General features: G+C 41.5%; 1 protein-coding gene across 2 annotated transcripts in view; it reads right to left on the minus strand.

Annotated features, from left to right (window-relative positions):
* Window positions 1-477: 477 nt before the first annotated feature.
* LOC126390916 (noelin-2-like) overlaps window positions 478-23,521 on the minus strand; it is a 47,778-nt gene continuing 24,734 nt past the window's right edge. The window contains exons 4-9 of one of the 2 annotated variants that reach the window (XM_050045427.1): window positions 19,585-19,740; window positions 11,707-11,926; window positions 9,341-9,447; window positions 3,478-3,654; window positions 3,213-3,386; window positions 478-1,357 (exon numbers count right to left, since the gene is read on the minus strand). In XM_050045427.1, coding sequence (XP_049901384.1) covers window positions 1,037-1,357; window positions 3,213-3,386; window positions 3,478-3,654; window positions 9,341-9,447; window positions 11,707-11,926; window positions 19,585-19,740 — 1,155 coding nt within the window. In that variant the 3' untranslated portion in view covers window positions 478-1,036. The remainder of the gene's footprint in view (window positions 1,358-3,212; window positions 3,387-3,477; window positions 3,655-9,340; window positions 9,448-11,706; window positions 11,927-19,584; window positions 19,741-23,521) is intronic. The other variant, XM_050045426.1, reaches the window with a different exon arrangement.

The following is a 23,521-nucleotide window of genomic DNA, read 5'->3' on the forward strand; positions in this document are numbered from 1 at the left end:
TCTTGCTATCACCTCTCCAGACCCTGAAAGGCACAAGAGAGCACCTGAGCTGACTGAGGCTGCATACCTGTAAAGTACAGATGGCAGAGTGGAGAGAAAGACACAAAGCTCTTTGTTAGGTTATAGATATTTTACTGTTGATTTTGATTGTGGGTCACATAGTCCTGTTTCTTTGTGTTGTTTGGTGTGGTTAGGTAAGCTTTCTATTGTTTTTCTCAGCATTTTCCTTTTTTATTTTTAAGGTTGAGTCCCCTTGTCTTATTTGTAAGCTACTCTTATTTAGGAATAAATACTGTTTATTTAGGTGACTCTTTGGTGGTGGTCTTACATTTTATGATCTCTGTTTAAGCCTTTGTTGTGTAAAAGGTTGTAGAAGAGAGGGAAATCTACATTCTGTCCAGACACACAGGTTTGTACAAAAAAGGTAAAAACTTATTTCTCTCATAACGTCTCCGCTCTCTGCTTCAAAACAGACAAGACAAAAGTCTTGGCAAAGTTTGACAGTAATGTTTATTGAATGAACAACCATGCTGACTGAACACGTCCACGATCACATCACAAACCCAGAATATCTCCGTCAGGTCCATCACCAGAGCTCGAAGTTTGAAGAGAGTTGAAATTCATTTCACGAGCTGCATTTTTTTTTTTTTTCAACGATCGACCTCAACTTCCAAAATTACTTCTTGAGACACAAGTGGAATAAAACGCAACAGAATATGGATGAGCTCAAACTGTCTGACTTCGTTCTAACAGCGTCCCTGTAGCAGAAGCAGTTAATATTCTTCTTCTCCATGATGAATACTCTTGTCTGTGACCTTTAGGCATGTGTTCGACAACTGTGTTTTGTGTCTAGTTATTAGCTCTGTGAGCTCTCGTAGTCTAGAAGTCATTCAAATTCAAACACAGACAGTTCTCATTTTCCCGTTGATGTGGATGGCCATTGTGTGTGCATGTGTATGTGTGTGTTGTAAGTTGCAGTACCCTTTAACGACCCAAATACTCCCTCTCTTTTTTTTAGCCTATCCAGCGTGTTGATCTATCCGTCACTCCTGATGACGTGAAACAGTGTGACGTTGTAGAGCACCTGGTGTCCGTTGTTCCAGGTGTACAGCGCTCTCTCTCTGGGGTTGTAGTCCATCATGCTGATGTGGGAGTACTGGTTATGGAAGGGGATGTCAGTGTACTCGTACGTTGAGGAGTTGGTGTGGTAGGCAAAGTGTACCTTGGCCCCGGCCAGGTGAGAGTTGGTGACATACAGGGTACCGCAAATCATGAAGGCCTCCCCTGCGCTGCGCTTAGGAAACCCCGTGTCCCAGCTGCGGATGACTTCCAGCGAGCGGGAGTCCAGACGACTCACCTGCATACAGAGAGAAAGGGTCACTGAGATCACAAGATCATTCAACAGTTCACACAGTTATGAGAAGAAGCCTTTTTTACTTGTATTTTTTTGAATGAACAAAGCTGGTTTATCAGCTGATACTAGCTCACTGTAGATACATCTGTACTGGCATATATGCCAGCCGACAAGCACCAAGCAGTGTAGAAATGGCAAAGATATGTTTGAAATGAGGGCTGGGTATCATTTAAAAATTAGGAAACCAGTACCTGTACTGGTACCCTTTAAGTGATACCAATATGAACAGCTGATACCAGTTGAGTGCTTCATGTGATACTCAAAATGTGAATGGAGTGGCGTGTAGCATAACCGTAATATTGAACATTTTGTTGGTTAGAACCACACAGCCATCGTTACTAATGGTTTTCAACAGGTTTAACAACAGAGTCGAACTGTTTCAGTGTCAGTGTGAGTTTGTTGGGACTGTTTAACAGCTCAGTGTTGGATGTTAGCTGCTGCTGCTGTGTTAGCTTGTGCTAACCGAGTAAATGTGCAACTGAACATTTACTGCGCAAGGGGCAGCTCCAGAGATGACAGCAACAAAAAGTTTTTCAAAGTTTACTGTGGATAGTCAGGATGGTCCAGGGTCACAAAAAGAACCAATTTGAAACAGAGAGCATCAACAAATGTGTTTCCAATTGTAGAATGTCCTGCTCTCGACCAATCCTTCTTTAAAAAAAAGATCATTTCATCGTCAAATTGTTTTTTTTTTTGGTCATGTGTTTATGTATAAAACAGGCCTGTCAAAGCTTTACAGACCTGTTGTGCCTAGTCATGGTTACTAAGCTGTAAGTGAATTTCTAGGCACCTGCTTTCATGCACATTTTGAATCTGCAAATAAAAAAAAAAAAGTGGAAATGCCAAAAAATTCAGGGGAAAAAGGTAACTGCATTGCAATCAGGTTTTTACAGTGGGCTCAGGTGGAAAAGTTTGTGTATCAATAAATCCCAAATGTGTCAAAATGCAAATAGACCAAGTGAATGAATCATTGTGAACATAAAGACGTCCATGGATGAATTCTAAATTCTGGATACAAACTTGACTTATGATTGAACAGTTGATGTTTGGGGGAGAAGTTAAGTGAGAAGTAATTGCTTTACGTGGTACCTTGTACCTTTGTACTTTCAGTAAAAGGTCTTTGGAGATGGGCCTGGATTTTATTGCATCCTGCTTTTTCCTCCCCAGGGTGTTCAGTGTTTTTCTTTGGGTTGTAATTTAGTTTTTGTTTTAGATGTATGAATAGTTTTTTGTTTATTACTCTTACGGTGGTAAACCCCTAGACGTTTCAGTTCCTTTTGTTTTCATGTTTTTGAAACCCATTCATCAATCTTTACATTATGTCTCTCTCTCTCTCTCTCTCTCTCTCTCTCTCTCTCTCTCATTCTCTCTCTCTCACACACACACACACACACACACACACACGCATTCTTGTCCCCTGGTGTAGGCAGGGGGTTGTAACAGGCGCACAGAAACAGAGAAAATTAGCTGTAAATTGTATATTTAATTCATGTGAGGAAAGACTGCAGTATCCGTGCTGTTCCTTATGATAGATTACATTATTCAATGCAGCAATCTGTCTCAGCTGTTTTAATGGATTTTTAAAAAGCGTGGGAGTTTATGACTTCTGAAAGGTAAAGCAAACCTGCTGACAGCAGGAACTTCAGACTGGAACAGATACATCAGTGGGTTTAGATTCAGTTTCAGTCATTTAACTTTAAATAAAGTTTAAACATCTCTTAATGTTTTTTGCTTGTTATTTTGTTGAGTGCAGGAGCACACACACATAAACACACACACACACACACACACACTGTACCATAATGTTTCCAGCATTTGGGATGGAGGTGTATACTGCCCACAGGCCCATCTCATCCGCCATGAGGTCGATGTCAGAGGATCCTCCCCAGCTGTAGGGGAAGGTGTTGTTGTAGCCAGCTCCACTCAGGCTGCGCTGGAGCAACACACTGCGAGAGCGGAAATGGTACTGAACCTGGAAAGACAGACGTGTGCATCTCTCACTCTCATCATATAATTATGAAACTGATATTTCTCCTGTGTTTCCATTCCAGCAAGTCTCCTACCAGGATGTTGCTCTGGTGTTTGTTGTAGTAGAGTGACCCGTTGTACACCACGTGGCCGGTTCCTGCCCAGGGGTGGGGCAACAGATGCTGCACAAAGTTCTGCCCCTTTGTGAAATCCCCCATGGTTCTGTACTCCAACACACGCCTGCCCTTGTAGTAGCCGTCCATGGACCACACCTGACGGAGGAAGAAAGAGAAACAGAAGGTTTATCTCTGTATGCAGGATGCAAAATTAAAACCCATCGAGCATTAGAACCTGTGAAATCTGCAGAGAGACCCATCATGGTCACCTGCCACGCTCACCAGCAGCCTGATTACATAATGACATGGTGTTCTGCTTATGACTCATACTTAAACACTGTCCCTAATGGCCACTGCACACCTTAACCCGATGAAATGAGTGACAGCAAACCAAAGACATTTAATTTGACTGACCATACAGTAAACTCCTCACCCGAACAGCGGTTGTCTAATCATAGCTTAGCAACCGTAACTAGGCACAGCGGGTCTGTCAAGCTGGTGATTTCTCTGCATGCTGAAGAGGTGTGCATGGGGCTGTAGTAAGAGTGATACTTGATATCCAAAGTGTTTACAAGGCTGTGCTTTTATAACACATTTTACATTAGTACATTTATAATATTAAAGTAAATTGAGGGTAACCTAACGTGCAGTATCTAAATATAATGAAAGGAGTCTCTGTGTGTCTGTCCTTTGACTTTCTCAACAACCATTCATTCGACTGAGTTCACACTTGGCTGGTGTTGAGGACCCAAGGAACTGAAATGTTGAGTGCAAGCTCTTGAGATCTACCAGAAATATTTATTAGTAATGCATTACTACTGCCAGAAGTACACACTGTGTATCAGTGCCACTGAGCGGCACGCTAGATACAGCTTGCTCTCTGTTGCTAGCTACTATGCATACAACTAGAGTTGCTCCAGTACCAATACCAGTATCAGAAAGAACCGATCTGATGCCATGTAATTTATTAATAACCTTTGATTTAAAGATTAAATAGCATTTTCCCATAAATCAATCCCTCTTCACTGCTTTAGAACAGTAGCTTACACTGCAGGTTGAGCTGTGCAGCTACTGTTTTAGAGTGGTGAAGAAGAATTGATTTTTCTGTAAATATTGCTTCTAACAAAATGTCAGCAATTTGGCAATATTTTACACTGGATAAAAGTTTTATGGCACACACTTCCTGTATGTTTTTGTTCATGTTTAACAAAGGGTTTAACCTCAGCCATGCCACACAACAAGTATGCCCCTGGCTGATCCTGCTCCTGCTGCTATATCAGAGATTATAGGGTAATGCTATTGTCTCTGTTTGAGCGAGTGAGGAAGTTTACACTCCAGCGACCTCAGCCAAATTCGTTACACAAGAGAGTGTTATGCTTGTCTAACACATGGGTCATGCTGAAAGATTTTCCTCTTGCAAAAGTACAAAACAAAAGCTGTTTGAAATGATAACCATTAAAGTTTAAATCTAACCTAACCTCTAAATGTAACATCCAGATGCCTGATCCTGCACTTTTCTTTATCTAACTGCACTATGATTCAAGAGCAAAGGTTTAGCCTGCAATACAACAACAGTGCTGTTTTGTAATTTCCATGTCTTCTGCATGAATCAACAACTGGCAAAGATACTGGCTTTTTCCTGGGACGTGCAGCTGTAGCTTCGGTCTTTTAGCATGATATCATACATGTTGAGTCCACGTGTTTTAAGAAGAGTTAGCCAGTCACAGGAGTTAACATTAATAAGCTAACACTTGCTAGTTCAGCTAATAAAATCTGCTAGATGGTGTTCCCTCTCACAGTCAGTGAAAGAGATCGCTGGAGAAACAAATGGACAGAGAAGGAGAGAAGGGGGGAGAAGAAACGAGATGGGAGGAAAATTGAGCGTCGACAGCATGGAGGATTAATTACCCAAAGAGGGACGAGAGGTGAAATAGATGAAAGAAAAGGGCAGAGAGCTTTGGCAAAAGAGAGCATTGTTGGTGAAAAGGATGCTCGTTATTCCCTCTGCACAAAGTACAGAAGACAGAGAGGAGAAAGCAGATGAAAAGGATCTTTTTTTCGTGGGTCGAAGAAATCTCTCCTGCAGTGGCAGCATCATTTTTTAAATTACAGTTAATCTGTGGTCGCAATATTTAAAATCACATTGAATTAGACTTTCTGACAAAGGCTGCTGATTGCAGTGATTTTGAGGGCCTTCAATAGCACAGTGTTTAACTGAGACTTAGCTTGAGGTTTGCAAAGACAATGAAATGGACTGATTGCTCTCTCTCTACCACCAACAGTCTCTTCTCTCCACTAATACTTCTTGTTCCAACCTATTTTTCTCCCTGCTTCACCAGCTCATCTGATGAAGCTTTCTCTGTTTTAATTCCCTTTAAAACAGTGTTTCAAAGGAACTGGAGTCCCTTTGTTTTCTGGCAGCTGTAATCGTCTCGCATTTGAATGCACCATTTGCTTTATATAAACAAGCCCCAGACGCTGATTATACAACGAACGGTGCGTGTTAGAAAGTGAGTGGGGATGTTTTTTTTGCTGTTTCTTGAACTCACACCTTAGTTTTACAGATTGTTGCACTGTTTTCTTTCTGTTCATTCCCAGTTGGCCTTCTCTCATACTTTTCTAAAGGAAAGGTTCAGATTTTTTAAGTCTATCAAAATACAATACTCCTGCCGTGAAGTGATCTCTTCGAAGTTAAACTACACTGGAGAACAAAATCCACAGCTCTTGTTCTGTGACAATATTTCGTCTTAAATGCACCTTGTTAGAAAAATCAAGTGTGTGTCATTGCCTGGGCTACGATGTCTGTTTCCCCCTTAAATAAGGTCGGTTTCACACCTGTAGATTAGCTCAGTTGGTTTCAGGACAAAGAAAAAGCATGGAGTATTACCGTCTTTCAGTTCTGGTCAGCTTTGTGTTCAAACTAACTTTTTACAAACTAACCAAGAGGATTAAACATGAACTGACTGGACACTGACAGCAGGACATGCAGCACTTTAGTGATCCGTATGTGTTAATTTATCTTACCTAGAGTTAATGAAGAAGTAGCCGATGATTTGTGTTACTGAGCGAGACTGCAAGTTCACTGACACACAGGTAGAAACAGCTCAACAAAGAGGTATCTTTAGCTTTATGGAACTGCCAAAGTACACATAGTATGACACAAGCTCAAAGCACAGTTGCTTTAACAGGATTTTCACTTTCACTTTTCTGATGTATCGTGAAAAAAATACATTACCGTGGATACCTGATCATTATTGCTTTAAAGGGCTCTATGCAAAATTCAAAGCATACAAGTTGTCTTGACACAGTTCTTAAGATGCAGATGGCTGAGCTAGCAGCTAATAGTACTCCATAAACAACAGTAACGGTGCTGACAGAGCTTATGGTTAACCGGGGGTGAATGGGAGGGTGGGTGCTATGTTATGTGATGACGTCATTCCAATATCAGCAGTAACTGCCGTATGAGCACAGTGTAAAGCGGTGGCAATGAGCAAGCCAGTGGGATACATACCTGCACAACATGCATGTGAGGCCGGAGCTGCTTACCACAACAAAACGCAGAGAAGCTCAGATTATAACACACATAGAAATAGTGTGACTTTATTCTCTGCTCAGGACGCCACTATATCTTCACATAGCAAATAGTGGTCTGAATGTCACATACAGGACCTTTAAATATATATAAATTGATCGTAGAGATTGCTTTCTTAACAATTAATGATCAGCTCTTGGCTCTAACAGTAGTTCAGTTTGTGAAGTTACGCGAACATCATGTGCTCAATACAGATAAAAAAGTTGAATTGAGCTCCTTCTTTGCTGCAACACAATGCATCATCATAAGACACTTTGTTATCTTGTCAAACACGAACGTACAGTCCTGGTAGATTACTTTGTAAAGCTGAAATTATGCCTCTCCATAGGTCACCGAGGGGGCGATGCACACAGCTTCCAAAACTACAAAAATATGACATGTAGACCTAAACTCAAAAAGAGGGTTTAAAACGGAGAAGAAAAAACATGACATAACTTTAATTTCTCGTCTTTTCATCTTGCAGTTTGACACTTAATTCGTCTAAATCAGACTTCCGCAACCTCATTATTTTAAGCTGAACTTTTTCAAGCATTTTTAAACAACACACATTGTGGATGTCATCCTGTATTTCTTATAGAGGAGTCACGCTAAGAAAGGATTGCTTCACGGTTAGTATGGAGGAAAAGACTGATCACAGCAACCAATGACCCTTTAAATATTGCCTGTCTTGACCTCTTTTCCCCCTCTCCCTCTCTGTTGTCTTTTCTTTTTTGTTGTCTCCCTCGCTTCTTTCTTACCATCCCGTTTGTCTGTCCCGACTGTTGCTCTTTTGATCAACCTTCCCCAGCTTCCCCCCTACTCTCTTTGTTTCTTCTTCTTCCTGTCCACCCCCTCTTTCATTCCAGTCTCTGCTTCACCTCTCCTCACCAACAGGCCCCATTCTCTCTCTCATCCTCTCTCTCCCTCTCACACTATCAGCAGAGACATCTTGACAGATCAGGGGATATCCACACCTCAGCAGCTGTTCTCGAATACAGCGACAGGTGTGTGCAGGCGTGTGTGTGTGTGAGTGTGCAAAGTACAATGCGTGCACGCACATTCACACACTGATGAGCTAATGAAGAATTCATAAATGCCAAACTGGGACCCTGTGCAGACACTGTAGTCATGGATACCAAAGGATGTATGAGAGTGACTTTACTTACAGTGTGTGTGTGTGTGTGTGTGTGTGTGTGTGTCACTAGTTTCACAATCAAGACCTTATGAAATATCAAAGGCCGTCAAGGTCATCTGCGCAGTAATGCTAGAAGGGTTCACAGACATCGCTATTTGGATTTAAATATCTATTTATTAAGAGAGACAAAGACTCTTGTTGTTGATAAACTGATGCAATAAGTTCATTGCTTTTTCAGTGTATTTGCCCAGTGAACGACTTTCATAGGAATGAATCCAGTTCTCCTTGAAATATAAAAGGTTTAAATAATGCAGGTTTGAAAATGTTCAAAAAATAAGCTGTGCAAATGTTTTGTGAGGAAGGAAATGCATCCAGCACATTCATTAGGCCTCAAGGAAACACACAGTGCATTTCTAACACTTAATGTAAACATAACAAGTTTGTTTACAAGAGAACTCCACAGGGTTTCTCGAAGCTTGAAGAAAAGCAAGATAAAAGTGATTTCAGCAAGATTACAGCTTTTTATAGTTCCACTGGCTCATTTATAAAACAAATCCAGAAAAAAATATTTACTGTATTTGTATAAAATGCATTACTTGTGCATTGCTGAGTGTCTCACTCAGATTTAGGGACACTGTGTATACAGCATTAACAGCCAGAGACAGAGAGAGCTCGGGACAAATATGCAAACAGACACAGGGACCAGGAAAGAGCCCCAACCCATAACTGTAACAGTCACACTGGTAACTGGGAAACAGAAGGCAATAACTGGGATACTGCTGCTGTGTATAGCTCCTTCTCATCACCAGGGAGAGGCTCTAATAGGGAACAGGCAAGGGTCACCATGGCGATATAAATCACACCTGGCAACTGGGAGACAGTCGCCTTGACAACTAGCTTAATATGCACTCGCCGAACAGAGAGAGTGTGTGTGTGTGTGTGTGTGTGTGTGTGTGCAGGAAATGGCTGAAGCTTGTAACGAGTGAAGACAAAGTGCACACAGGAGTCCTGTTGGAAGTAAGGCAGGAAGACAGAAAAATACACTAAGAAAAATATGGAGCTCGACTACCTTGTGACCACATTTACAACACCTGCTTCAATTGTCATGAACACATACACACACACTGCACACCTACCCTGCTGTCAGAGCTGGGAATCATGGCATCAGTCATCCAGGAGCCAAAGCGGGACCCCGAGGCTCTCACGGTGATTGGGCTACTAACTGCAGTCAGACGACCACAACCTGTTAACGAAGACAGACGTGTTGTATTAAATCTGAAAGAAGTTTAAAAAAAAGTGAGTTTTACATATGCAGTAAGCAAACAGCGGTCCCTTCAGGATGTTGTGATCGCGACAACTAACGCAACTCAACTGAATTCTGCGCAACCTTGCACTTTGGTCCGATCAATGCAACTTTACCAAAAATGTGACTATTTAAAACAGGTAAAATCTCATTTCACCATAGCGCTGCGCACAGCAAATTGAAGTGTGAGCTGCAGGCCTGAAACAGTCACACACACAGTGACAGGACTAACTATTAGCATCACACAGCTAACACTACCCCACAGTTATAACTGGGTTTAACAACCGAGTTGTTTTCGGTGTTGCTGTGAGATTGTTTGGACCGTCTAACGGCTTGGTGTCTGATGTTAGCCGCTGCTCTGTTAGCTTGTGCTAACCAGGCAGAGAGAGCAGGAGGAAAGCGGCTCACGAAGACAGTCCTTCAGTGCTGCATTGGACCACCCGCTGATCATCCCTGATCAGCTGATTTTGCCCTACCCTCACCCATTTCCAACTCTATCACAAATATATAACTATTACTGCAATTTATACTTGACCCTGTGGCTCAGGAGGTAGAGCTGTTCGATCCCCGGCTCCTCAAGTCCACATGTCAAAGTATTCTTGGGCAAGATATTGAACCTGAATTGCTCCTCAGAAATTCAGATAGGCCCCAATAGGGGACACATACACACACTAGAGTGTGGCGATCCAAGCCCGATGGTACCTGACAGGTCGGCCGGGTTTGGTCAGAAATGTAGCTATAAATTGTATTCGGGCTCGGATCGGATTCGGTCAGCTTTCAGTGAAAATGTAGTGTAAAAATAAATAAAATCCTATTGTCTGTCCTGTTTATTGCTTGGGCACTGTTATTTACGTGACAACACCTGAACATAACACACACAGACACACATTGGCTGTTTGTTTCTACCTCTCCCCTCTCTGGAAGTCTCGGACCTCCAGCCGCCCGCCTCCGCCTTGATTAAACGCTGAAAATAAAATAAAAGAGGGAGACAGGTTTTTCCTATTTTATCTTATTTTGTTATATTTCTCCCTCTCCTCTCGCTAGAAGCCTCGGACCTCCCGCCTTAAACACGGAGGTTTCCCTCTCCGCAGCTGAGCACCCACGGCACACGCCCGGCCTGTTAAATAGCCTGTAACCACTGTGTGACACAAACTCAGTGCTTTGGTCATTAAATAATGTCGGGCTCGGTTCGGGTTCGGACAGAAATATGCTGTCCGTGCCGCACTCTAACACACACACACACAAACACACGGAAAACCGGACATTATCATCAGTTTATAAAAACCCCCCGGACGCCCCGGACGGGACGTGAAAAGTGGACATGTCCGGGCAAAAGAGGACGTTTGGTCAGCCTAAGCAGTTTGGGTGGTTGGAAAAACTAGAAAGGTGCTATACAATTGCAGGTCCATTTACCATCCATTTACCATCCATTAACCAAATGCCTAAACACATTCCGACATGCATCACATTTTGTAAGAAAAGCTGCTATGAAATCAGACATTTCAGGCCACAAACAATCCCAGAAATGGCTTCCAGACTCATGGGAGGACTGAAAAGGGGAAGATTATGGGAGTGAAGCAACAATCTGTGTTCATATTTTCTAGTTTGGAGTGAGTGATGGTGCCTGTCAAGGTCATGTGGCCAGCTTGTTTATTAGCAGCCATCGCCTGCCATCAGTCTGTATTCAATTTACCAACATTTCATGAAGTCCTTTAAAATAGTCTGTGCTCCAAGTATGAGCTGTGAAAAAATGTGTTTACCTACCACAAAATCCTAACAGAAAAGACATGACTGGAGAGAGGTGGAGGTTTGAGAGGAAGGGGGACTTGCAAGAAACAAATTTAAAAACGGTCAAACGGCCTGCTACATGTCCACACACTTTTAAACTTTACTGCTCTAGTTCATAATGTTGATTTTTCTGTTAACAGTTTCAAGGCTCAACTCCAATCTGAGTTTTTTCTCAGTTTTAAAAAGTTCTCTCCACAGTCACAACTATTTTCACAGGCCGAGTACTCCTTGAGACTAAATAATAAACTCATCTTCATGTGTATAATCTGTGGCGTACTCCTTTAAACCACTTAAATGCCTGACACTTCATGAACTTGACTTACTGTTTAACATTTCATGAGTTATTTTGAAGGCAGCATAAGTAATACTTTCCAGTGTATTACTGAGTGCTGCCGTCCCTACAACACATACCAAGTTTGTTCATGCAGCTGTGAAGCCTGGTCTCCAGCAGTAAAACCCTCTGCTGAAGCTCCTCATAGTCGTACGCTCCGATCTCTTCCTGAATGGATGTCAGGATGACTGACAGGTTGAGGAGCTCCATTCGCAGGGTGGCCAGTGTCTGAAGGTCCAATCTGTACTGCTCCACCACTGACAGTAGGGGTCGTAGCTGAGACATCTGGCCCTTTAGCTCCTGTGGGCGCATAAAAGACGAGAAGAAAAATAAGTTAGAGAGGAGATGGGGTGCAACGAAATGTGGTTAAATCTGACAAAGCATCTTTTTTTTCTTTTTCTTTTGGGAGAGCTATCTCGGAATAAAGCCACTGCTCCTTCACAGCTAAATGAGGTAGTTTATGCTCCATGTCAGGACGCCCTCCTAGTGTGAGTGTGACTACTTCCCTGTGGATGAAGGGACTCTAGAATAGACTCAAAGCACTTTCCATTCAGCTAATTAGTCTTCTTCCCGTCCTCACTCCTCCATCCTGCAGCCTGTGACCCGGAAATTGATCAAGCGAGGAGAGAGGAGGCTTCTACAGAAACCACAGGTGGATTCTATGCGGACGTTTTTTTTTTTATCTCAAAGCAACACTCCTTCAGTGTGAATCTGTGTAGTGAACATTTGGTCTGTTGTGGAAGCAGCAGAATTTTAAAATTAATGTTACTGCATGATATAAAGTCCCACAGGCAAGATTGAACAGGTTTTGTTGCTCAGTCTGTCAGTCTATTAACTAAGTATGGGTTCTAAGTAGCCTCAGTGTACCTGGGTCGCACTATGAATGTAATAGGGAATGATTAATTTGCTGCACTGCATCAGCTTGTCCTAATGTCTTCTGTGATATGCAGCGTTTGTAGTATGGTTTTGTTGTTTGGTTACATTTTGTGTTTGGTATTCATGTGGATTCATATGAAACAATGTACATCCTGGTATGCAAGACGAATTTATCTGACAATAAAATGAAATCAAATCAAATCAAATTTAAATACTGTAAATTAGGTAAACTACCTGTGGAAGCATGAATTAAAGCACAAACGGCAGCTCTAATGTTACTCATTACTCATAAAATAGAATGATTAGTTGTGTGGATAATCTGTTTTCTCTTTTTTCTTCATTTTTTCTTCCTCTCTTCTTATTTTCCATTAAATTTGCATTTTGGCTCAGTCAGGAAGAATATAAAATCCTATACAGCCACACTCACATTTATTATTATCACCTGAGCCTGAAAAGTATCAGACTAACTGTACCTGTGGTCTTTCACAGACAAACTACAGAATTAATCAATGAAGTTACTAAGAAATAAAGTCTATTAGAGCTATTTCTATCACTGATATTCCATTACACACTGACAACGCAAGATACTTTTTTTTTAGTATTGGAGCGGGAGTCATAAGGTGTTATTCTTTTCATTCACACTTAGTTTTATTTTTTTAGTACAAAAACAGTTTGCACAGCAAAATCACTTACACTGCTTCTTTTAGTCAGGTTTCAATGTCAAATTTCAGCAGAGGAGGAAAAAAATATGCAGACATTTCAGTTGTGTTTCAGTGAGGCAGGTCTAATGACAGGTAGCCACCTGGTGCACCTGTTGGGAATACCTTGATTGACACTTTGGTGAAAAGTTAAAAGGGATTAAACATGAAACATGAACAACTATCACACCATAAAGAAGGCATTGTGAGAACATATGTGCGTTTTCTTCCCGTGTTTATGTTTCACCTTGAAAACTGAAAGAAGCAATCTTTGGGGAGTGCAAACCCTTTTTGTACTTCTTTCCCTCTTCTTAATTATCCCTACACATGCGAGAGTTGAGATGCCGTCCGTCATAAGTAATTGCCTTCTCCATCCTCGCGTCTCACATCTCTCTCGCTAAGATGCGAGGAAGAGACGCGAGTGAGGGACCGCGTTAGCCAAATGGAAAAGTGCCCCCAGAAAATGCTGGAGGGACGACATATCCCATCTGGCCTGGGAACGCCTCACAATCCCACAGGAGGAGATGGAAGATGTGGCTGAGGGAAAGTACGCCTGGGCTACTCTGCACAGTTTGCTGGCACTTCGACCCAGATAAGCAGCATAAAATGGAGAGAGAAAAGTGGAGAGATGAGTCTTTTTCTGCATTTTGGCCTCCCAACAGTTAAAGACAGTTTTTTCTATTACTGAAAATAGATCTTTTTTAAAATTGTCTGGCTAACTTTGAGCCAGTGCGGATGGAGAGAAAATTACTTTTTTCTGCAATCAGCTTGAGGGAAGATCGATATTTAGTGTATGCATTGAATGTATGACACATGACTGTGTGTGTTGTAGCAGGAGGATAAAGGGTGCTCCTAATATACCGCTTTTATTTCTCTGTTTAGAGTCGACACTCGGATATCTTCTCACCCTCAAATCCCCCCACCCCAAAAAAACTGCTGTGTATCGGGAGGAGTTGGATTTGATATGGAAAAAAGAAAGGGATTAAAAGAAGTGTCAAAAGCGAAGACAAAAAGCTTATCATCTCGTCAGAACATTTCACACCCCCACAAACAAACACAACAACACATCCAGGAAACAGGCTTGGCAGTCAGTCAAACACTTTATGTGTCTAATCCCTCCCGTTATCTTCAAATCAGGACCTAAATACTTTTCAGACATCACTTCAAAACATTTTCCGAGGCTTTTTTGGAACCATTATTTTTCATGTCACAGGAGAACAGTGTGGATGTTTTGTGATTGCCTGGGTCGGCCTTAAATTTGGCCACTCCATCCTCACTGATTAGTATTGGCATTGTAATTTGCATATAAATGTACGTTCATTAATATGCATTAAAACCAATCTTGACAAAATGCTGAAAATGTCATGGCCTGTTAGATAGTAAACGCTTTACCTGGCTAATCCTTCCCCTGCCGTGTGTCCTCCTTCATCTTAATCTCTCTCTAATCTCTCCCCTCCTGTCTCACTCTTTTATCTCTCCCCCTCTCCCTGCCTAACCTTTACCTCCCCTCTTACTTTACTTCGCTCGTTCCTCTCATCCCTCCCTCCCACAGGCAAAAATGGTAATTTGAAATAAGCCATCTCTTTCTCTCTATTTCTTTCCCCTTTTCTCCTCCATCTCCTCTCAAGTCCTCCATCTATCAGTCCATCCTAATCTCTCTGTTTGACCTCTCTTTCTCCGTCTCCCTTGTTCCCTTCACCCCAAGGGATGAAAATACTGTTTAGTTATTGATAAACTTACTGTAGCTGCACATCGCATAAATATTCACCAGTTCTGCCTCTCAGTGCAAAGGCAAAAGCTTATGACTGTGAAAACCCCCAAGGAGCAACAAGCGTGCACGCACACACACACACACACACATACACACATAAACTAACTGCATAAAAACTTAAAAACAGACCCTAGAGCCCCGTGATGTTGTTAAGAAGATGCTCGGCAAAAGATGAAAGGCAGAATGGATTTATGGGGAGGCGGAAATGCTCTGTATTTGGGAAAGTCAGGGGTAGTGTGTGTGTGCATGTTTGCTTGTGTTTTTTGTGGACCTCCTATGGAGGCTCTGTCCAGTTCATGTAACATTTCAAGCCTTTAAATATTGATATATTATTCTAAAATGTTGGATTAATGAGCTCCCCATTATATTTTTAAATTCATGTGTGTTATGTTTGCTGTTTGGTATTTTTAAAGGAATAGTCTCATATTTTAGGAAAGAACGCTTATTCGATATCTCACAGAAAAGGCAAGAATCACGTGTACGGTAAATATGTAGATAAGGTCAGCAAGCGGTTAGTTTAACAGTTGCCAGGCAACCAGCGGCAAATAACCCCCTGTGAAACAGTGAACTGTTTATTTGTTACTTTATTCATTTCTTTTTCATTTCTTTTTTACTTGTGGTTTATAAAACAACAGATATACAAAATGATACAAAAAATACTTTAAATAATTGAAGTAGCACAATTTACAGACTAGTTGTATTTTGCTTTTGTTAAAAAAAATATACATATTAAATCAAATACACTAGAACTACTGATGCTTACATTTCTACTGATCCTATCGAGAAGCGGAGAGAAAGATGAAATAGTAGTGTAGTCATAGCAGCAGCTGGGGTTATAAATTCAATCCATTTATTTCAGATTTGATAGAATTTTTTTTCTTTTGGATCCTCCGAGAGAAGGTCAACTTTTTCATTTTAAATGCTTCTAAAATTATTCTGCAACAATCTTCCCAAGTAGGTGGTACTGGGTTTAGCCATTTTCTTGTGATTGATGTTTTACTTGCCGCCAAAAGGGCCTGCAGCAGCTTTGTATCCCTCCTCTGATTCAAAAACATAATGTGACCCAGATAAAGAGTTTCCAAGTTCTAGGATATCAGAGTCTTAAACACAGTGCTTAATGTTTTGTGGATGCCCTTCCAGTACCACCTCAGTGCGGGGCAGTCCCAGAATATATGAACATGGTTCACATCCATTGAGCCACATTGTCTCCAGCATGACAAACTTGTATTTTTGTATTCTTCTTGGTGCGGGTTCCTAAAATATCTTATAATATTCTTCCAACAATGTTCTCTCCAATCCATAGAGGTAGATGAAAACTGCAAGTATTCCTCCAGGCCTCCTCAGAGAGCCAGATTCCTGCTTCTTTTTCAAACTTTTCTTTGTTATACAAGGTGTTCACATTTTTAGCATGAAACAGAGCTTTGCACAATCTAGAGACAATTATTTTAAACTTTACTTTCATACGGATTAAACAAATGAGATATAACGTGTCAATTAGTGAACTTCATAGGGGCTTTGGACAAACCCAGGCTAGCTGTTTCCCCCTGTTTCATGGCAGGGGCGGCTGTGGCTTAGAAAGTAGAGTGGGTCGTCCACTAATCGCAAGATCAGCAGCTCCATCCCCGAAGTTGAAGTATCCTTGAGCAAGATACTGAACCACAAATTGCTCCAGATGGCCTTTCATCAGGAGTGTGTGAGTGTGCTAAAAACTGAGGAACAGGTGGCACCTTGTATGACAGCCTTGGCCAGCAGTGTGTGAATGTGTGTGTGAATGGGTCAGTGTGAGTCGTAGTGTAAAAAGCACTTTGAGTGGTCAGATGACTAGAAAGGCGCTGTACAAGTGCAGGTCCATTTACAAGGTCCATCTTTATGCTAAGCCAATTGGTAGTGGTTGTAGCTTCATATTTACTGTACATACATGGGGGTGGATTACTCCATTCTGATTGGCATTCTGACTGTCTGACACCTACTAAATAGCTCCGGTGAGACTGTTCTGTTCACTTTTCTAAATGAATGCGCCACCTACATTTTAGTATCAGCCTGTAACAAATATGAATAAGGGAGGCAGTCAAATTCTCTGTTTACAATTAATTTCCAACATTGAGTGTAGTCTTCAGTGCTTCATCACCACAGGACGGAGACTGTAACACACGCTGCAGGTACTGCGCTGCCCCTCTGGATTTAAGCAATCATTTCACATCCCACCTGCTATTCAACTCATCCCTCTGCTGTGTGTCGGACAGTTCACCCCTTTGCATTATCTGTTAATAACTGACAATGAAGACACTGTCGAGCATTATCCCTTACACTATATGTATATATATTTATATTATTCAGTATAATATGACTGAGACTAAAAGTGGTAGGGGTGGGAATCTCTAGGGACCTCATGATTCAATTCAATAACAATTCAGAGGGCTATGATTAGATTATAAAACGATTAATGATTATTGATTTCTATACGTGATTTATTTTTCTCACTGTATGACTACTTACTACTTTTAAAACATAGCATACTGTATTTGTAGTGATCCATAATTAAATAAGCAGATACATTTACTTGCATACCATCTGGGTCTTTGGCAGGTCCCTTTTCCATTCAATCTTAAAGCCAAAATGCTTCCATTCTGTAGCATGAAATTCACCAGCTGTTAAATAATAAATAGTCTGCAGCCTTTTTGTTTTAAAAAGTTAACCGCATTGATTAATTAATTTGAAAGCACCTTACAGTAAAATGAGGGGGAGGCAGGTCATCCACTGTGTTGCTTTAATGTCTCCAGCAGTGGAGAGCAGCCTCTCTGCTGCACATTCGCTCTGGGAAAAGCCAGTATGCTGAGCGGATTGGGTGCAGGGTTTTTGAGGTGAAACAGACCGAACAGAGAGTTTATTTTTCTCCCCACAGAGTTGGTTTAAGTTGGTTAATGCTGCAGTGAAAGTTGTTCAGCTGATCTTGTTTGTTTACATGCTGATCGCTGCTCCCCTCCGTTAACGTTAGTCTCTGGTTCATGCTGAAAAACTATTCGCAATATACTTCAGGTTCGCCTCACAAATATAATCATTTAAACATTAAATTCAAACATCTTGCAACTGCTGCCTTTTGTGAAGATGAATTACAAGTTAACTCTGGCGTGTCCGCGCTGTTGACTGTCTGCCTCTTTTATTCCGTCAACATCAGGTTATTAATAAGCATTAAGATAATCGATTATTGACATTTGTGATTCAGTGCCGAATCGTCCACATCCTCATTTAGGAATTGGTTATTTCCCCCACCCCTAGAGGGCAGGGTACCCTCACTGTGAATTCACTTATAAACTTTGGGGAAAAAAACACTAAGGAATAGTATGGGGTACTGCAGGAGTTGGCATAGCAAGCAAGTTGTGAAATATACAATGTCAAATCTTTATCTTTATTACCTTCCATCACTGTCCTTGCATTTAAGGATACAAACGATCAATACTTACTGATTAAGTTTATATTATTAAGATTTATTACCATCTCATGTTATTTCAATCACATTGAAGTCTAAGGTGAACGAATCATGAATCAATTCTAGTGTGGAACTAAAAGCGTTTGCCTCCTTCCTCACTGAAGGGCATTGTGAGTGAACTTGTGAGTGAGCTTGGTTGAAAATGACTACTTAAATGTGAGACATGTCCTCACTACAGACTGAAGTCATTGAAATGCTGTTGAAACAACTACTACATGTGACCTAGATATCTAAAAAAAACTTTTGCTTTGACCCAAATTTAGCCCCCTTTTATACAATGGAGTCCAACAAGACACAAAGCTCCAAATCAATGCTTATTGGGAAAGTTACACGCAGGTGAAGACAGTTCACAGTGTTTTACTACCTTTTAGTTAAGTGTCATTAGGAGTCCTGAGCAGCCAACTGCAGACATTAAACCAGAGGTGTCACAGCTGATTTAACTGTTTGGATCATTCAGCTCTCACTCCTCAGATCCACAGCCTTTCATTCTCTATGGCTCTTGAGATAATCTTCCAATTGCCTCCTGGTTTGTTGTTGGCATAGACGCCTGCCAGCGGCATCATGGCAGAAAATACACACTGATGAGATTAGTACTCCTAATTTAAGAGGTGCAATACATTTAAATTTCCCTCAATAAAAGGCGATACTTATCCAGGCAGGTAATCTTATCTTCTCTCCTGCAAGTTTAAAGCCCTGACACCAAACTGAATGTTTTACATAAACTCCCTCTGCTCATGTGTGTAAATATTATGTAAATATCATCATTAATATTTAAATGTGAGACTCATTCTTGACAGATTTTTTTTTTTTGGACAGCTCAAAGTCTTAATGTGTGCAGTGATGCTGCAGTTTTGCTGGCACCTTCTGTACAAAGCTATGTGACACTTTTACACAGCGGACATGAAGCCAGTGAATTGACGGCTTCAAGACAAATTTTGTCCCCTTCATGAAAGATGCTCGCGTGTCTGAGTGCAGGCAGGAAACTTCAGCTTGGCATGCGTGAAATCAATGTTTTCACACCAAAGGTTATGTGTTCCCTACAGCGACCATCTTACACTGTGTGTGTCTGGGTGTCTGACTGTGTGTGTGTGTGTGTGTGTGTGTGTGTGTGTGTGTGTGTGTTTACCTGCAGGCCCTTAGCCGTCAGAGTGCGGGGGTTGGCGACGTAAGTGTGTAAACGTCCGTCCACTCCTCTCAGCAGCGGCTCAGAGTCTCGGACATACTGCAGGTCTCTGGATGTTCGCAGGTCTACCACCTCCATAGACTGACTCACATTCTGAACCTGGCGTGCGCACACACACACACACACACACACACACACACACACACACACACACGCACGCGCACACACACAAACACACACACACACACACAACACGCACGGTTGATATGATGAGTAATTACTGTTAGTATCCTGCAAGGCCAGAAATGCTTATGATTGGTTTTGGCTGTGGATTGATCACTGCCACCTGTTATTTGTTTCCAAACACCTGTTGTTGTTCAATATGGCTATGTGCTGATGTCATTTAATATTTAAAGGGTTAGTTCACACAAATTGCACATTACACATTTTCTTACCTATCTAGATAGTTTGATCTGCTCAGGAGATATCCATCTGTGAGATTTCTGCTTCCACCCCATTACAACAGAATTAAACATGTTTTCATATGAGGCACAGTCCTTACTATTGAGAAACTCTGTGTCTATCTAGAAACATCGTCCCCATTTCTTCAGTTAATTCACTGTACTCTGAGTGACAATTCATTCTTCAGATATTTTTTTGTTTCAGTTTTGAATAATTTCTATAATAATTTGCTTTTTGTGTGGATTAAGTATTAATTAATTAACATTTTTCTCAAAAGGAAGACATTGGGCCCTATTTAGATGGTCTAAAACGCGAAGCGCCAGGTGTGCGGCGCATGGGCGTGTCCCAGTCACTTGCTAGTTAGACAGTGCGTTTTTAGAGTGTCACCTCTCATTCCCTTTAAAAGAGGCGCGATTGGAGCGCATGGTGGAGAGCTAGTTAGATGGTGGACCTACCAACTGGAAAGAGTGAGCGTTTTACAGCTGAGGAGACGGATCTCCTCGTGCGGGAGGTGAAGGCCCGTCAGAACCAGATCTACGGGGACAGCAGACAGGCACCCAAGCTCCCTGAGGTAAAGCAGGTGTGGGATCACTAATACAAGAAAGATCTTACTAAATATCTCTGGAATATTATTCATCATATAACAGAGCACAGCTGTCAGGACTGCTGCGGAGCTCCCCAAGGTGCTGATCCTGCAGCTAGGAACTGTTCAGCGTTTTCTCCCCCACCCACGTTTGTTAATTGTTTTCACATGTTTCCTAGAGCTGTGTTCTGCCTTATTTGCATGTGTGTCCTCTCTACACTCAGATAACAATATAATAATATAATATAATGTAGCCTAGTACATAATGTAGCCTAGTATAACATGTTAAAATAAATGCAATGTGTGGGCTTTGGTTTTCAATCAAAAAAATGATTGATTGGTCAGATAATTTCACAATTTCATTTGTCATTATTACAAATTATGATGATCATTATTACGGCGATTAGATCATTCTGATTAATGACTGACCATTAAGACGTGTTTCTGATAAATATTTTAATGTGCACAATAATAACCTTTCACATTGTAATCATATTTTTATTTGTTATCTTTTGCATATGTGTGGCTGCTCCGTGTGTGTCTGAGCAGAGTGCACGCGCGTTGTGCACCCGCCTAGAGACGCATATTACTAACTTGTTTAACAGCAAAATACTGCGCAGTTGACTTTAGACCAGGTTTTTGTTGGTCACTGGCGCATTTGCTTTTTACGTCATCTAACTAGCAATGCACCATGACTGCGCCTGACCACTTCTCATTTTTAGACCAACACACCCAGAGAAGCGCAAGTTCATTTGCTAGTTAGACGACGAGGGCGCAGGGCGTGAAAATGACAACTGCGCCTGCATCTAAATAGCAATGAGTCATATGCGACCTCTGCCGTCCGCTTTAGACCATCTAAATAGGGCCCATTATTTTTTGGAGCAGAAACACACTTTCCCAGAAGTCCCAGGGAACTGACTTGTTTGTAAGGTAACTCCAGCTACAGTCAAGACGGATTGGTAATAACTTAAGCAACATAACTTGCTGGATTAAATACTAATTTGATAATTAATTATTTAATTTAACAGCTATAAAGTCGAAGCTATTCTCTGTATTGGACAACAGTGCAGCCCGCCACGGATAGACCGTAGATCTGGCTTCACTTCCAAATCCGACTTGCAGTCAAAGCGCCAGCGGGAGGCAGACAGCTTGGCATCAGACAGCAGCGGCTCCTCCTTTGGCCAGGAGCAACTTTGCCACTGCTTCCCTGGACCCCACTGATGACAGCACCCTGGGCAGCAGTATCCGTCTGTGGCACCCTTTTCTACACTGTAGCATAACAAAAATTGTACCTCGATGATGATGCAAGTGTACTCGCATCAACATTACTAATGTGAAAGCTAAACAGTGGGGGAGTGGAAGTGGGGGTGATAGTACATGGGCACTATATGAATCATTTGTACCCAATATGAAAAAGACCTAAGTGAGTTTGATTACTGTGTCACTGTGACAATTTTGACTGTTATTTATTTAACAAGAGTGAGTGTCAGCAGCCTACTTAATACTTACATGCTGATGTTGAGCAGGTATAATGTTCACCATCTCAGTTTGGCCTGTTAGCATGCAAACGTTTTCTCATAAGCCCTAAATGCAAAGTACAGCATTGTACAAATTAAAATTTTGACCTAATGGTGGATGAAAATTGAAGGGATCATCAAAGTTATTAGTATCTAATCCCTGGGGACATTAAATATCTCAATTTCAATTTCAATAATTTCACAGCAATCCATCCAATAGTGATGAACTAATAATGAACGAAATAATGAATGAATGAAATAATGAACTAAAAACATCTTAAGCAAAGAAGAAGGGATCAACTCAGTCATTTGGCAGGGTTCATATGCTAGTAGCTTTCTGGCTGTCAGGAAACCTTGAAAAGAGTGACTCAGAGGTAGCGTGGCCGAGCGGTCTAAGGCGCTGGATTAAGGCTCCAGTCCCTTCGGGGCCGTTGCCAGGATTTTAAGGGGCACAGGGACTTGGTTTGGGAGCTAAGGTTCAAGTGTGGATTGGTAGTTGGAGAGGTGCCAGTGTGCCTCCTGGACCTTGAGCTAGGCACTGAATCCCCAACTGCTCGGGGCCTGTAGGCAGCCCTCTTGCTCTGACATCTCTCTATTAAATGCATGTGTAGTGTATTTCACATGCTCAAACATGTGTGTGTGCATGTGAAATACATTTCCAGCCTGTGTGTGTATATGACAATAGAGTGAGAAAAATTGCATTTCCCCTCAGGGATTAATTTAGCACTCATAGTACCTCTGCAGTTAGGGCTAGTTTGATGGCGGATGAGAGGGAATCACTGCAGCAGTGGTTGTCACGCTGGTCACCAGGGTAAAAACAACGCACAGAAGCAGCCTGGTGCTCAACGTTAGGTCCTTTAGCATGGCTAGCCAGCACGGCCTCTCCCATGTTCGTCATGTCAAACGTTAAACTACACAGTACACATTTTGCATGCCCGGGTCCTGGTCTTTCTCCAGCCATGCCTTATACTTGTCCAAGTAAAGCCAGACAAAAATAAATTGGCCCTTTTTCTGGCATGACATGAATTTACTACATGAAAGCACCGACTCAAGTTGGAATCTGACGTTACCTATATACAGAACAACATAGCATCAAGTGACATGACTGATCTGCCTGAACATTAACACTGTCTACACAGTATATATACTGTGTATACTGTCCATGACTTTTCCTAAACTCTCTGGGTTTATTTATTTTTCCAAAACCTCTCCAGACCAAGAAACTGCTAATTTTCATTTCCATGACTTTTCCAGGTTTTCCATGAATGTGTAAACCCTGATTAGGGTTCATCCTTTTGGGAGCACAAATGTGTGTTCAAAATTTCACAGTAATCTGATTCAGGAAAGTCATATTGCTACTGAATTTTTGATGAAATCT

Source organism: Epinephelus moara, chromosome 5, assembly GCF_006386435.1.
Source record: "Epinephelus moara isolate mb chromosome 5, YSFRI_EMoa_1.0, whole genome shotgun sequence".
In the NCBI taxonomy this organism is placed as follows: domain Eukaryota; kingdom Metazoa; phylum Chordata; class Actinopteri; order Perciformes; family Serranidae; genus Epinephelus; species Epinephelus moara.